At 46.4% G+C, this 15,278-nt stretch overlaps 1 protein-coding gene across 1 annotated transcript in view; it reads right to left on the bottom strand.

Moving 5' to 3' along the window:
- Positions 1–15,278, bottom strand: part of LOC137375971 (organic cation/carnitine transporter 2-like) — a 151,566-nt gene that overhangs the window by 82,280 nt on the left and 54,008 nt on the right. The window contains exon 3 of the mRNA XM_068043786.1: positions 7,326–7,390. Within this exon, the coding sequence (XP_067899887.1) occupies positions 7,326–7,390 (65 nt within the window). The remainder of the gene's footprint in view (positions 1–7,325; positions 7,391–15,278) is intronic.

Consider the following 15,278-nt stretch of genomic DNA (forward strand, 5'->3'; position numbering starts at 1 on the left):
TTCATGGTTGTTTCAAGGATCTCAGAAGATATTGTCTGTCCCCAAGGAACCAGCAGTCCATTCTCCCAATTTCTTTAAATAGTAGTGGCCCAGTCGATTTGGCTAAAATTATAGACTTACAATTGGTACCATGGTATTGGACATTGAATTACATCACTTGGTTAGAAATTACCCGGCCTCTTGATTGAATTAAACCCTTTCTGTTTCTGAATGTCATAGAGCAGGGAGTTAAGGGAGTTGGGTGATGGCAGGTGCTCGCTGTCATAAAATGTGCTTTGAACCGTATCTAGCCTAAAAATATTGAACTGCTCCAGGCAATTCCATGCTGAGCTGTTAATTCATGGCAGTCAAGAGGTGTTTTAAATATGGGACAAGCCATTGTTTTAAAGAGAACCCAAACAATAGCCCATTCCTTATTATAAATAAAAACAAGAAATGCTGGAAATACTCAGCTGGTCTGGCAGCATCTGTGCAGAGAGAAGCAGAGTTAACGTCAGAGACCCTTCTTCAGAACCCATTCCTTATTGTTGTTTTGTTCACGCATTGGTGTCAGCAGATTTCCTTGATCTTTGCCAGTATTTAAAGAGAGCCCTTTTAATAATCAACACAGGTAATAGAAAGTCAGAAAAGCAGTTGAAAGGCTGCAGAAGGAATAAAGCAGCAGCAAGAAATATCCTGTATATTATCGGCAGGGCAGATGGTAAAGCAAGTCTCTCTTTCTAGGTTGAGTGAAGACTCTCCTCCCCCACCACATGGGCCAATGTACACGCATTATTTATTTTTAATAGTATAAGAACAAAAGCTGAACTGATTATATTATGTGCTTCATTGGCTGTAAAGTGCTTCAGGACATCCTGAGGTCATGAAAGGCGCTATATAATGCAAACCTTTCTTTCAAGTGATTTTAATCATACTCACCATACTGTATGTTTTGTCTGTCGCAACCAAACCAAAAGACACCTTGCCTAATGTTAATTCATTCCACCATTGGGGAGATAAACTTAAAACACAGAGATGATGCTTCCAAGGTGGTTTTGTTGTCCTGGCAGGAGAAAAACGCAAAGGTTGCCGTCCTCTCAAAAGCAGAGCTCCCAAGTGTGTTGGTACTAAGCAAACAGAGGTGGCTTTGGTGGATCAGACACGTCCGCAGGATGGAAGATGGTTGCATACTCAAGGACCTTCTGCATGGTGAGGTAGCTGGGGCCAGATGACTAGTGAGGTGCCCAAAGCTCCACATCAAGGATGCTTGCAAGCGTGACATGAAAGCCCTAAATGTCGACTATCGCACGTGGGAGTTACGAGCTGATGAAAGGCGGAAATGGCAACACATCCTGTGGACTGGTGCTCACTATCACGACAACCATTTGCTACAGCAGCTTGGCAACAGGCAGCAACATCAAAAACAACCCACAGTGTCACTTGGCAGCTTCACGAGTGGCACTTGTAGCAGAACCTGCCTCTCAAGGATTGGCCTTCACAGCCATCAGCTAAAGTGCACAAAGAGAACCCCCCCCCACCCACTATCTCAATGTATGTTTGCTGCTTGTCCATCATCTTTCGTAGATGGAGGGATGCCAAACTTTGTTGTTATATTTCCAGGTCCCAATACTTCACTGGCAGATACAAGGCAGTTGAATTCACATTCCATAAAAAAGCAAACAAGCAGACCACTTAAGGAAGAAGCAGACCCATATTTGGAACAACTGGCATGGCTGATCCATTTTTGCTGCAACAAGGTGGTCAGTTAAATTTCTTCTCATCCTCTACTGAGGTGGGCCTCACAGTTGCATTGAAAATAGTGGCAGTGCCTCCACAGACGTTGTTCAGGCTTCTGTCCTTGGGATTTGGGTCAGCAAAAGGCAAGCGGCACATCCTCAGGAAAGGCAGAAGTTCCGCTCTCATCTTAGATCTACCCCAAAAGACCAGACAGGAATTTCTAGCGTATGAGCAAAGGAATTATAGACCAATTAGTCAGTCACTGCTTTGTGTGACAGCATAGCATAATCATTTATTTCTACAGTCAGTGAATTGTACACAAAATGAATTGGGCAAGCAACAGACTTATTGTTGAATTCTTCCAATTGCTACTTATACAGCACACCTTGATTTAACTGTCTAGTTTTTCTAATTTATTCATATGAACATACAAATCAGGAGCCGAGCCTGCTCTGTCATTTGATAAGATCATGGCTGATATGATTGTGGCCTCAACTCTACTTTCCTGTCTACCTGCAATAACCTTTGACCTCATTGTCGATCAAGAATCTATCTAATTCAACCTTTAAAATATTCAATAACCCTGCCTCCATGCTCTCTGGGGAAGAGAATTCCACAGACTAATAATCCTCTGAGATCAAAAATTTCTCCTCATTTCCATCTTAAGTGGGAGACCCCTAATTTTTAAACTGTGTGCCCTTGTTCTAGTGTCTTCCAAAGGCGAAACATCATCTCAGCATCCATCCTGTCAAGTCCCCTCAGGACCTTACATGTTTCAATACGATCACATTTTTCTAAACTCCAGTGGAAACAGGCCCACTCTGTCCAACCTTTCCTCATAAGATATCCCTTCATCCCGGGAATCAGACAAGTGAACCTTCTCTGAACTGCTTCGAATGCAATTATATCCTTTCTTACGTAAGGAGACCAAAACTGTACGCAGTACTCCAGATGTGGTCTCACCGATGCCCTGTACAAAACTTCCCTACTTACATATTCTATTCCCCTTGCAATAAATAACAATATTCCATTTGCTTTGCTAATCTCTTTCTGTACCTGCATATTAACATTTTGTGAATTATGTACCAGGACACTCAGAGCCCTCTGTACCGCAGAGTTCTGCAATCTCTCTCCGTTTAAATAATATGCTGCTTTTCTACTTCCTGCCAAAGTGGACAATTCACATTTTCCCACATTATACTTCATCAGCCAAATTTTTGGCCACTCACTAACCTAGGTACATCCCTTTTCAGACACTTTGGCCAGAATTTTATGCCCTCCCCCAAACAAGCCAGCTGGTGGCTGGGAGTGGGTGGGGGGTGTAAAATTGAGTGAGAGGTGAGAGTGTCCGTTCCCAAACCCCTCCCGTCCCCATTGCAATTTTACGTGGGGTGGCGGTGGCGAGAAACAGTCCGCCTGCCCCAGGCCAATCAAGGCCCTTAAGTGGCCAATTAACTGGCACTTAAGGGCCTTCACCTGCCGTCATGGGTATTTACCCTTGGTGAAACCAGGCAGCCTTCTTGTGGGCTGGTGGGGAATCCTCTTGATTGGGCACCCTGTGCCCCATGGAGGGCCGCCCCCCAAAGTCCCAACCATCCCAACGCACAACACTCCCCCCTCCCCCCCTAACCGACCCCCCCCCCTTGCCTCGCTGGGGCCCAACCAATTGTCACCGGCGAGGTCCTAAAAACTTACCTTTTTTCTGGGTCCATCCTTCCTGTTGGTTCTGATGGCTGGGTGTAAATCCAGCAGTGGCCACCACTCCAAGTGATGCTGCTGGGACTAAGAGCTGCCAGCCCGCTGATTGGCTGGCAGCTCCATTAGGCGGGACATCCTGCCTCAAGGAGGTGGAAGTCCCGCCCAAGACCACCTAAAGGCCTGCGGAGCAAAAAGTCCCAGTCTGGTTCCCCAGGCTTAGCACAGGCGGACTTGCCACTGACTTATCGGCCAGTGGACGGGGCCTCTTGCCCAACGAACAATTCTGGGCTTCATGTCCTCTTCACAACTTACTAACTCACCTTTCTTTGTGTCATCAGCAAATTTAGCAACATTACATTTGGTTTTTTCATCCAAATCATTGATACAGATTGTAAATAGTTGAGGCCTCAGCACTGTGGCACTCCACTAGTTACAGCTTGCCAACTCAAAAATGCTCCATTTATTCCCTACTCTCTGCTTCCTGTTAGCTAACCAATCGTCTATCCATGCTAATATGCTACCCTCTTCACCGTGAGCTCTTACTTTGTGCAGTAAATCAGTGAGCTGACAACAGTCCAATCTGCCAATCTTATGAAACTGAAATTGAAAAAAACAAGTCGAGTAAGATATAGATACACAAAAATAACTGTTATTCGTACTTTACTCAGGGTCATAGGGCACAGAAAGACACCCCGGGAGGGTTATGCTTTGGGTTAGACCAATTATCCGCAGGGCAATCAATTCCTACTTTGCACTGGATGCAGAAAAGACCAGACTCCTTTCCCTAGCCTGGAGCACAATAGCTCCTTTAAGGCTCCTGCCAGTCCTGCAGTAGCAGGGATTTCAGGGATTTTCCATTTCCACCCTCCCCTGACACTCATGCCCCCAATCCCTGCAGCTTCCCGCTCCAAATCCCATCATCCCCTAGCAGGTGACCCAGCAAAGGTGGAAACTCAGCCAAAAATATTTCAATTAGGCTGATGAGGAGATTTGCTGACTTCAGTGGTGTGATTATAGAGTGGATGGAATTCCAGTCCTGCCCTATGTACGGTGGCCTAGCTGCATTAAAAAAATCTCAGGCCCAGCTTTAAGTTTTACTGATCCTGTTGACAAGAAGGTACCATCTCACTAATGTGATGAGGTAAAAGGTTTATTAAAATTTCAAACTTTTAATCAACAAACTCAACAAAGCAGTCAGTTAGGGGCCAGGAGCAGCTGACAAAATTCTTTCTTCATTGCCATGCACTTTTACAAATACCACCACCATCAGCTGAGGTGTCAATTGCAGTGAGTCATTCCACAGTTAGTTGCTTCTCACTCCAGGCTTCTCGTTTACACGCAATGCTGGGAAATCAGTTTAATAGTTTTTACTACTTAAAATTTCAAGCAATACACACAAGAGCATTCAGCAAGTGAAAATGCCTTCTCTTTTTAATTGGTAACAGAATTCTGTGCACATTGTTTTAATTCAGAAAAAGAGCTTATTCTCAAGTCATTTGTAATTACTGCAAGATAAAATAATAAATTAGAGAAAGCAATCACAGCTTTGTATACGAGGCTACAGGCCAAGTGCTGGAAAATAGGATTAGAATAGTTAGGTGCTTGATGGCCGGCACAGACACAACGAGCCAAAGGGCCTGTTTCTGTGCTGTATAACTCTATGACAGCTGTTTTAAAAGCTCAATGCTGCTACAACCATTGATCTATGGAACGTGTTTCCTTGTATCTCTACTACTCAGTTCCAACAGCAGAGTTTCCAAATATTTAAATTATTGCTGGTCTAATTTCCAGGGTTTGTTTTATGTGAACCCATTGGTACTGACATCAGAAAATTCCAATGTGGAACATCATCATTCAAGAACGAAACTTACAGCAAGTGGGTAATTTATACTCATAGTGGTAAGTTTAGAACATATGGTCATGTGATTTTACTGTATTCTCCCTCTCCCTTCACAACTGTTCCTCTCTCCCTCCTTCATCAATTCTGCTTCATTCTTTTCCTCCTCACTGATCTGTTTCCCTTTACTGTATAAATTTCTGTTTCGCTCGCCTACTCCACCACTATTCCCTCTCTTTTGACTTCCGTTTCTCTTCCTTTGCACCTTAATTTCTGCCTCACAATCCTTCACTTCTTTTTCTCTCTCCTCCACTTTTGTCTCTCTTTTTCCTTAAGTTGTATGTTTCTCTTCTCCTTTTCTATCTCGATTTCCTTTGCTTTCCTATCTCATCTTGCGCTTCTTTCCTCCTTTCATTTATCATTTCCATTTTCCCTTTCTTCTTTTCTCACTTTGCTCTTTTACATCTTTTCACTTTTGATTTCTTTCCTCCTTTCTTACTCTTCTGTTTTTCCGGTCTATCTCTGCAACATTTATAACTCCTTGGCCATAATTTTATGGTCCCTCGAAGAAGCAAGCTGGTGGCGGAGGGGTGACAGAAAATTGAGTGGGAAGCAGGGGGGGGGGGGGGCCGTTCCCGACACCCTCCCGCCCCCGCTGCAATTTTACATGAAGCAGCGGCAGTGAGCAACAGCCTGCCTGCCCCAGGCCAATCAAAGCCCTGAATGGCCAATTAACTGCCACAAGGGCCTCCTCTCACCCCTACGGGTATTTTACCCATGGCGGCAGACGACAAAAGCCCAAGAACACCTCCAGGTAAACCCCGGTGGCCTATGTGCGGGCTGGGGTGGCCCTCCTGATCGAGCACCCTGTGCCACACAGAGGGCCGCCCCCAAATCCCCAACCACCCCCACTGCATTACACTCAGCACCCCACCCCTTGTACCCCGCCCCCCACCAACCACCCTCCCTTGTCTTGCCGGGGCCAAGCCGATTGTCCCTGGAGAGGCACTAAAAACATACCGTTATTCCAGGGCCGTCCTTCCTCTATGTTCCGATGGCTGAGTGCAGTCCCAGCAGTGGCCACCACTCTCAGTGGCGCTGATGGGAGTAAGAGCTGTCTGCCTGCTGATTGGCCGACAGCTCCAGTCGGCGCGACGTCCTGCCTCAAGGAGTTGGAAGTCCCGCCCAAGACCAATTAAGGGCCTGGGGAGTGAAAACTCCTGCGTGGCTCCCCAGGCCCGGCGGAGGCGGGCTCGCTCCGACCTTTTAGCCAGTGGGCGGGGCCGTCTGCCCAACGCGAAATTCCAGCCCTAATTTCTGCAGCATTCACACAGTTACATGGGGAAATTGGTGCGAAGCAGATATCTTGTTGATTATCAGAGTTTTTTTATTGCCTCAGAACAAATCTACTTAATTTTATGAAGTAACAGATATCAAAATTGTCTAAAAACTTGCAAAAAAACTTTCATGAAAATAGTATTGTTTTACAATAAACAAGTAATAGCAGAAAAAGTAGTGAATACAAGTTTGCCTAGTGCTTTTCATGATTGTTGTGGACACTAACCAATTGAAAGGAACCATTAAAAAGGAAGTGCATTAACACATTGACCATCCAGATCCCATTGTAGGCCAATGAATTGAATGGATACTACTGTGATACATTGATTATCCAGATGTCATTACAAGTTAATGAGTTACAATTCACTTAAGGTAATGTCCAGGCAGTAATCTGACAGAGCAGATCATATGATCATTGTAGAACCCACCTAATTTTCAACCCATTGACTGCAATCTGGTAAAATTGGGCAGATATTACAATGTCAATCTATTCCACTCAATTACCTCCTTGGCAGCAAAGATGAAAATTACCCCCACTGAACGTCCAGCCTTCTATCACAGTCAAAGTGATTTTACTAAACCTTGTAATACACAGCCAATGCTGATCCCCATCCCTACTCCATCATACAAGAAGGGCTCTCATTTTTTATCTTGATTGGCATTGGTGGCAGATGTTAAAGACAATAAAAGTTCTTATTTACTGATGACATAGGTTAAGGTTCAAATTCCTACGTACCACCACAAAGGAATGTACATCAGGCCAGGGAGAGATAGGGCGAAAAGCAACGTCCACCAGTTTCGTATGAAATATGCAACCAAAGGCAGGGTCATATAGCCAAATGCAAAAGAAATGCAAACTCCCAGTGTAGCATATATAACCCGAACAGTTTTCCCAAGAACTTCCGATCCTGTAAAAAGAGAAGAACCAGGTCAAGAACAACAGTAATTGTGAGTTACTTCCTAATTTTATTCCACTGCCTATTATGGTGTATTATTTGTGTTCAGTTCAAAAAATCTTTCAATAATTTAGTTGAATGCTCTCTAAACATAATCCAGAAGCCAAGCTGTGTGAAAAATCCTGAATGCATTTATGTCACCTCAGCCCATCTTACGGACCTCCGAGCAGCATAAGCAGAAATAAGAAAACAAATGGATTATGGCACATGATAGGAAAAAGGAGTGGAATACATCTGAAAAGCAATTAAAAACAAAGTAAACTTTAAAAAAAGAGAAAAGAAATCTGGAACAGACATTGCGACTGAAGATTATTACTGTCCTTAGATACAAAAACACAAGAACAGTCAGAGATGACAACAGATTAGTCAGCCCATGACAGCTTATCCCTCTAGTACTCTGACTCTCTTATCCTCTGTATTTTCAACAACCCCAATGTTTTTGAAATTAGCTAGTTATGTTCTCTGGGCCGGCTTTCCTGGTCTTTTTGGACTAATAATCTGGGTGTAAATTGTCTCTCATTTCACATATTAGGTGCTTCAGGAGATCCATTCATAACTGCCGTCTTTCCAGGCACTAAAGCAAAAGTTGACCTCTTTACACTTGGAATCAGTCTTATTTCTCTTCTGGTACCCTTCCCAATAGATATAGCAGCATATGAACAGAGAAGCAGAAGTAGGCCATTCAGCCCATCGAGCCTGCCCCACAATTCAATACGATCATGGCTGATCATCCACTTGAACGCCTTTTTCCCCACACTATCCTCATATTCCCTTATGTCATTTGTATTTAGAAATCTGTTAATCTCTGCTTTAAACATACTCAATGACTGAGCTTCCACAGCCCTCTGGGGTACAGAATTCCAAAGATTCACAACCCTCTGAGGAAAGAAATTTCTCCTCATCTCTGTCCTAAATGGCTTTCTCCTTATTTTGAAATTGTGTCCTCTGGTTCTAGACTCCCCAACCAGGGGAAACATCTTAGCTGCATCTACCCTGTCTAACCCTTTAAGTATTTTGTAGGTTTCAATGAGATCACCTCTTATTCTTCGAAACTCCAGAGAATACAGGCCCAGTTTCCCCAATCTCTCTTCATAGGAAAGACCTGCCATCCCGGGAACAAGTCTGGTGAACCTTCATTGCATTCCCTCTATGGCAATAACATCCTTCCTAAGGTAAGGGGACCAAAACTGCAAACAGTACTCCAAGTGCGGTCTAACCAAGGTTCTATGCAATTGAAGCTGGACTTCACTACTCCTGTACTCAAATCCTCTTGTTATAAAGGCTAACATACCAGTAGCTTTCCTAATTGCTTGCTGCACCTGCATGTTAGCTTTCAATGACTTATTGACAAGGACACCCAGGTACATCTACACTTTCTAATCTCTTACCATTTAAGAAATACTCTGCATATCTATTCCTCCTACCAAAGTGGATAACCTCACATTTTTCCACATTATATTCCATCTGCCTTGATCTTGCCCACTGACTAAGTCTGTCTAAATCCCCTTGAAGCCACTTTGCATCTTCCTCACAACACACATTCTCACCTAGTTCTGCGTCATCCACAAACTTGGAAATACTATATTTAGTCCCCAGATCCAAATCATTGATATATATTGTGAACAGGTGGCGCAGTGGTTAGCACTGCAGCCTCACAGCTCCAGCAACCTGGGTTTGGTTCTGGATACTGCCTGTGTGGAGTTTGCAAATTCTCCCTGTGACCACGTGGGTTTCTGCCGGGTGCTCTGGTTTCCTCCCACAGCCAAAGACTTGCAGGTTGATAGGTAAATTGGCCATTGTAAATTGCATCTAGTGTAGGTAGGTGGTAGGAGAATTGTGAGGATGTGGTAGGGAATGAAACCGGATGGACCACCCGGCATCGACCTAGGTACCGGAAACGACAACGGCAAAGCCAGCCCTGTCGAACCTGCAAAGTCCTCCTTACTAACATCTGGGGGCTTGCGCCAAAGTTGGGAGAGCTGTCCCACAGACTAGTCAAGCAACAGTCTGACATAGTCATATTCACGGAATCATACCTTACAGACAATGTCCCAGACACCGCCATCACCATCCCCGGGTACGCCCTGTCCCACCGGCAGGACAGACCCAGCAAAGGTGGTGGCACAGTGGTATACAGTAGGGAGGGAGTTGCCCTGGGAGTCCTCAACATCGACTCCGGACCACATGAAGTCTCATGGCATCAGGTCAAACATGGGCAAGGTAACCTCCTACTGATTACCAACTACCGCCCTCCCTCAGCTGATGACTCAGTACTCCATGTTGAACACCACTTGGAGGAAGCACTGAGAGTGGCAAGGGCACAAAATGTACTCTGGGTGGGGGACTTCAATGTCCATCACCAACAGTGGCTCGGTAGCACCACTACTGACTACTGGCCGAGTCCTAAAGGACATGGCTGCTAGACTGGGTCTGCGGCAGGTGGTGGGGGAACCAACACGAGGGAAGAACATCCTCGACCTCGTCCTCACCAATCTGCCTGCCGCAGATGCAAGTCTCCATTACAGTATTGGTAGGAGTGACCACTGCACGGTCCTTGGAGACGAAGTCCCGCCTTCGCATTGAGAATACCGTCCATCGTGTTGTGTGGCACTATCACAGTGCTAAATGGGATAGATTTCAAACAGATCTAGTAATGCAAAACTGGGCATCCATGAGGCACTGTGGGCCATCAACAGCAGCAGAATTGTACTCAACCACAATCTGTAACCTCATGGCCGGGCATATCCCCCACTCTACCATTACCATCAAGCCAGGAGACCAACCCTGGTTCAATGAAGAGTGCAGGAGGGCATGCCAGGAGCAGCACCAGGCATACCTCAAAATGAGGTGTCAGCCTGGTGAAGCTACAACCCAGGACTACTTGCATGCCAAACTGCGTAAGCAGCATGCGATAGACAGAGCTAAGCGATCCCATAACCAATGGATCAGATCTAAGCTCTGCAGTCCTGCCACATCCAGCCGAGAATGGTGGTGGACAATTAAACAACTAACTGGAGGAGGTGGCTCCACTAATATCCCCATCCTCAATGATGGGGGAGCCCAGCACATCAGTGCGAAAGATAAGGCTGAAGCATTTGCAACAATCTTCAGCCAGAAGTGCCGAGTTGATGATCCATCTCGGCCTCCTCCTGAAGTCCCCAGCATCACAGATGCCAGACTTCAGCCAATTCGATTCACTCCACGTGATATCAAGAAATGACTGAAGGCACTGGATACTGCAAAAGCTGTGGGCCCTGACAATATTCCGGCAATAGTACTGAAGACCTGTGCTCCAGAACTTTCCGCGCCCCTAGCCAAGCTATTCCAGTACAGCTACAAACTGGCATCTACCCTGCAATGTGGAAAATTGCTCAGGTATGTCCTGTACACAAAAAGCAGGACAAATCCAACCCGGCCAACTACCGCCCCATTAGCCTCCTCTCAATCATCAGTAAAGTGATGGAAGGTGTCATCAACAGTGCCATCAAGCGGCACTTGCTTAGCAACAACCTGCTCAGTGACGCTCAGTTTGGGTTCCGCCAGGTCCACTCAGCTCCTGACCTCATTACAGCCTTGGTTCAAACATGGACAAAAGAGCTGAACTCAAGAGGTGAGGTGAGAGTGACTGCCCTTGACATTAAGGCAGCATTTGACCGAGTATGGCATCAAGGAGCCCGAGCAAAACTGAGGTCAATGGGAATCAGGGGGGAAACCCTCCGCTGGCTGGAGTCATACCTAGCACAAAGGAAGATGGTTGTGGTTGTTGGAGGTCAATCATCTGAGCTCCAGGACATCACTGCAGGAGTTCCTCAGCGTTGTGTCCTAGGCCCAACCATCTTCAGCGGCTTCCTTCAATCATAAGGTCAGAGTGGGGATGTTCCGTGAAGATTACACAATGTTCAGCACCATTCGTGACTCCTCAGATACTGAAGCAGTCCGTGTAGAAATACAGCAAGACCTGGACAATATCCAGGCCTGGGCTGATAAGTGGCAAGTAACATTTGCGTCACCCAGGTGGCAGGCAATGACCATCGCCAACAAGAGAGAATCTAACCATCTCCCCTTGACATTCAACGGCATTACCATCGCTGAATCCCCCACTATCAACATCCTAGGGGCTACCATTGACCAGAAACTGAACTGCAGGAGCCATATAAATACTGTGGCTACAAGAGCAGGTCAGAGGCTAGGAATCCTGAGGTGAGTAACTCACCTCCTGACTCCCCAAAGCCTGTCCACCATCTACAAGGCACAAGTCAGGAGTGTGACGGAATACTCTCCACTTGCCTGGATGGGTGCAGCTCCAACAGCACTCAAGAAGCTCGACACCATCCAGGACAAAGCAGTCCGCTTGATTGGCACCCCATCCACAAACATTCACTCCCTCCACCATCGACGCACAGTGGCAGCAGTGTGTACCATCTACAAGATGCACTGCAGCAATGCATCAAGCTCCTTAGACAGCACCTTCCAAACCCGCGACCCCTACCAACTAGAAGGACAAGGGCAGCACATACATGGGAACACCACCACCTGCAAGTTCCCCTCCAAGTCACACACCATCCTGACTTGGAACTATATCGCCATTGCTTCACTGTCGCTGGCTCAAAATCCTGGAACTCCCTTCCTAACAGCACTGTGGGTGCACCTACCCCACATGGACTGCAGCGGTTCAAGAAGGCAGCACACCACCACCTTCTCAAGGACAATTAGGGATGGGCAATAAATGCTGGCCTGGCCAGCGACGCCCACATCCCATGAATGAACTTTAAAAAAATATGGGATTATGTAGGATTAGTATAAATGGATGGTTGATGGTTGGCACAGATTCGGTGGGCCGAAGGATCTCTTTCAGTGCTGTATCTATGACTAACAGCTGGGGCCCAAGCACCGAACCCTGGGGTACCCCTCTAGTCACAGCCTGCCAACACAAGAATGATCTGTTTATTCCTACTCTCTGCTTTCTGCCTGTTAACCAATCCTTAATCCATCCCATGTGCTTTAATTTTGCTAACCAATGTCCTGTGGGGAAACTTTCTTCAGAAAATCCAAGTATGAGGGGTCAATAACCAGGGGGCATAGATTTAAGGTGAGGGGCAGGAGGTTTAGAGGGGATTAGAGGAAAATGTTTTTCACCCAGAGGGTGGTTGGAATTTGGAACACACTGCCTGAAGGTGTGGAAGAGGCAGGAACCCTCACAACATTTAAGTTGTCTTTGGATGAGCACTTGAAACGCTATAGTAGAGAAGGCTACGGGCCAAGTGCTGGAAAATAGGATTAGAATAGATAGGTGCTTGATGGCCAGCACAGACATGATGGGTCGAAGGGCATGTTTCTGTGCTGTACAACTCTATGACCACGTCCACCGACTCCCCTTTATCAATTCTGTTGTTAACATATGTTTACATTTAAACAAAAGCAAAATACTAAAAATGCTGGAAATCTGGGATAAAAACAGAAAATGTTGGAAATACCCAGCAGGTTTTCCAGCCTCTCTGGAGAAAGAACAGAGATAATCTTGTGTGGCCAAAGATCACTGTGGCTGGCTTCAAAGTCCTGGAATTTTTTGTAACAAGAAATCTGCATTATCCTCTGTAATTGATTTCAATGTAATGTAATGTTTCAGATCAATGACCTTTCATCAGAACTTGATCTCTGTTTTGAAAATTTAAAGCTCTAATACACGTACTGCTCGTACACACACAAGAAACAGAGGAGGGAAAGAGGTAGGTGGGTTTTTTGTGGGGGAGAAGGGTTTCGATATGACTGTTGACATCTCTTGAGACTCAAAGTACAGATAGTTGCAGGCCTGTGGTGATTGTAGATTTCTCTCTTGATTGCAGATGTTGTTGAAGATGGTGGGTCACTCCTCGCTCTCTCTCTGCTGTAGAATGTAGATGTAGAATTTTTTCCAGCAGGGCATATGCTTTCTGGCATGCTAGCAGTTACAAGTAGCTTCACCTTCTGGGTCAGTCTATTTCTCTCTCTTTCTGGATGTCTTTTTTTGAACAAAGTGATTCATGACAACGCTTGCCAGCGTTGACGTCATCAGGCTGCGCCGCGGTGCGCACATGCGCAGACGGTCTACTGCTCTCTGCACATGCGCTGCGGTCCGGCTTGCCAGGACCAGTTTGCGCATGCGCAGATGCCGTCATCGCGTAACGTCGTCTTCCTTGGGCAACGCGCCAGGTTGGCCTCTGCGCATGCGCTTCTTGCAATCTTCCGATCTTCACGCATGCGTCAATCTTCCGATATTCACGCATGCGTCAAAGCTTCGGCGTGAGTTTTTGAAAATGGAAGGAGGAGAGGTTTCGTCGGGTATTTTCTTGCATTTTATCTCAATTATTTAGTTGTTTTGGAGATTTGCTTCGTTTTTATTAGACAGAGGAGATTGTTCCAAGGTAAGTTGCTCTGAAAACATTTCCATTGTCTGGGGCACTGCAGAGAGGACGCAAGGATGTGCTGATTCCTGCATCTGAGGTGGGTAATAAGTGCTTCATTGGCGACGTTATCAATTGGTGCCTTCACTGCAGAACTTAAAAAGGTGTGCGCAACAGTAATTTCAGTGGATGGAGGGAGACAAGCTCTGACTCTGATTTGCTTTATTTCTTTTCATGCAAAACATGCCATCGAGAAAACAATCCTTAGACTTAAGGTCAGCATTCAAGCAACGAAGGCAACTGGATCATGCTGCGGAGCTCATCACGATGTGGAAAGGAACATTGCATTTATGGATGAATTGGGAATGCACATTGGGATGCGCTTGGGGAACATTCACCAAGAATAGACTGAGCTCAGACTGTTGTGACTTTGCCTTCTTCACATGGACAATACAGTAGTGGAATAGAGAGCCAAGCGTTCATTCACCACAAGGCTCTCCAGGAACAATCTCTTTAGCTGTGCATAGCAGAGACTCGGCCTGTCTGTCTCACGGGAATGCTGGACACAACACTCATGTATCCATGCACAGCAGTTCCTCGGATACTTAATGAACTTAATAAAACTTCTCAATAATTAAACCCAGAATTGTTAAGGTTTTGTTTTGCATGCTATTTTCCTGACTTTGCAACTGCACTTCAGATATTTAACTGTGGTGGAGGGGTGGAGGGGTGGAGGGGTGGAGGTAGGGGGGGTGGAGGGGTGGAGGGGTGGAGGTAGGGGGGGTGGAGGGGTGGAGGTAGGGGGGGTGGAGGTAGGGGGGGTGGGTGAAGAGGGGGATAGAGGGAGGGATGGGTGAAGATGGGTGAAGAGGGGGATAGAGGGAGGGATGGGTGAAGAGGGGGATAGAGGGAGGGATGGGTGAAGAGGGGGAGGTGAAGAGGGGGAGGTGAAGATAGAGAGGGGGGGGGAGGGGGGGGGAGGGTGGGGAGAGGAGGGATGGGTGGGGAGAGGGAGCATGCAAAATGCAGGGACCAGACAGTTGCAATGCACTGAAGTACTGTGGAGAAGTAGGGGAGAAAGCAACTGGATAGGGGAGAAAGCAACTGGATAGGGGAGAAAGCAACTGGAGGGAACGGCTGAAGCGAGAGGCCGTAGAGAGCCGCGGGGAGCGAGCGTGCGAAGACCTTGGTGTCACCGGGTCCAGGGGACTGGCCAGTAAGTCTTTTGCTGTTGTGTTTATGGCGCAAGAACAGAAAAAGGCACTCCTCTTCCACTCTGCTGCGCCACCCCCCCACTCTCTCCCCTCCCTCCCCCACCCCCCCTCCCTCTCCCTCTCCCTCACTCTCTCCCCA

Source organism: Heterodontus francisci, chromosome 12 (genome assembly GCF_036365525.1).
Source record: "Heterodontus francisci isolate sHetFra1 chromosome 12, sHetFra1.hap1, whole genome shotgun sequence".
Taxonomy (NCBI): Eukaryota; Metazoa; Chordata; class Chondrichthyes; order Heterodontiformes; family Heterodontidae; genus Heterodontus; species Heterodontus francisci.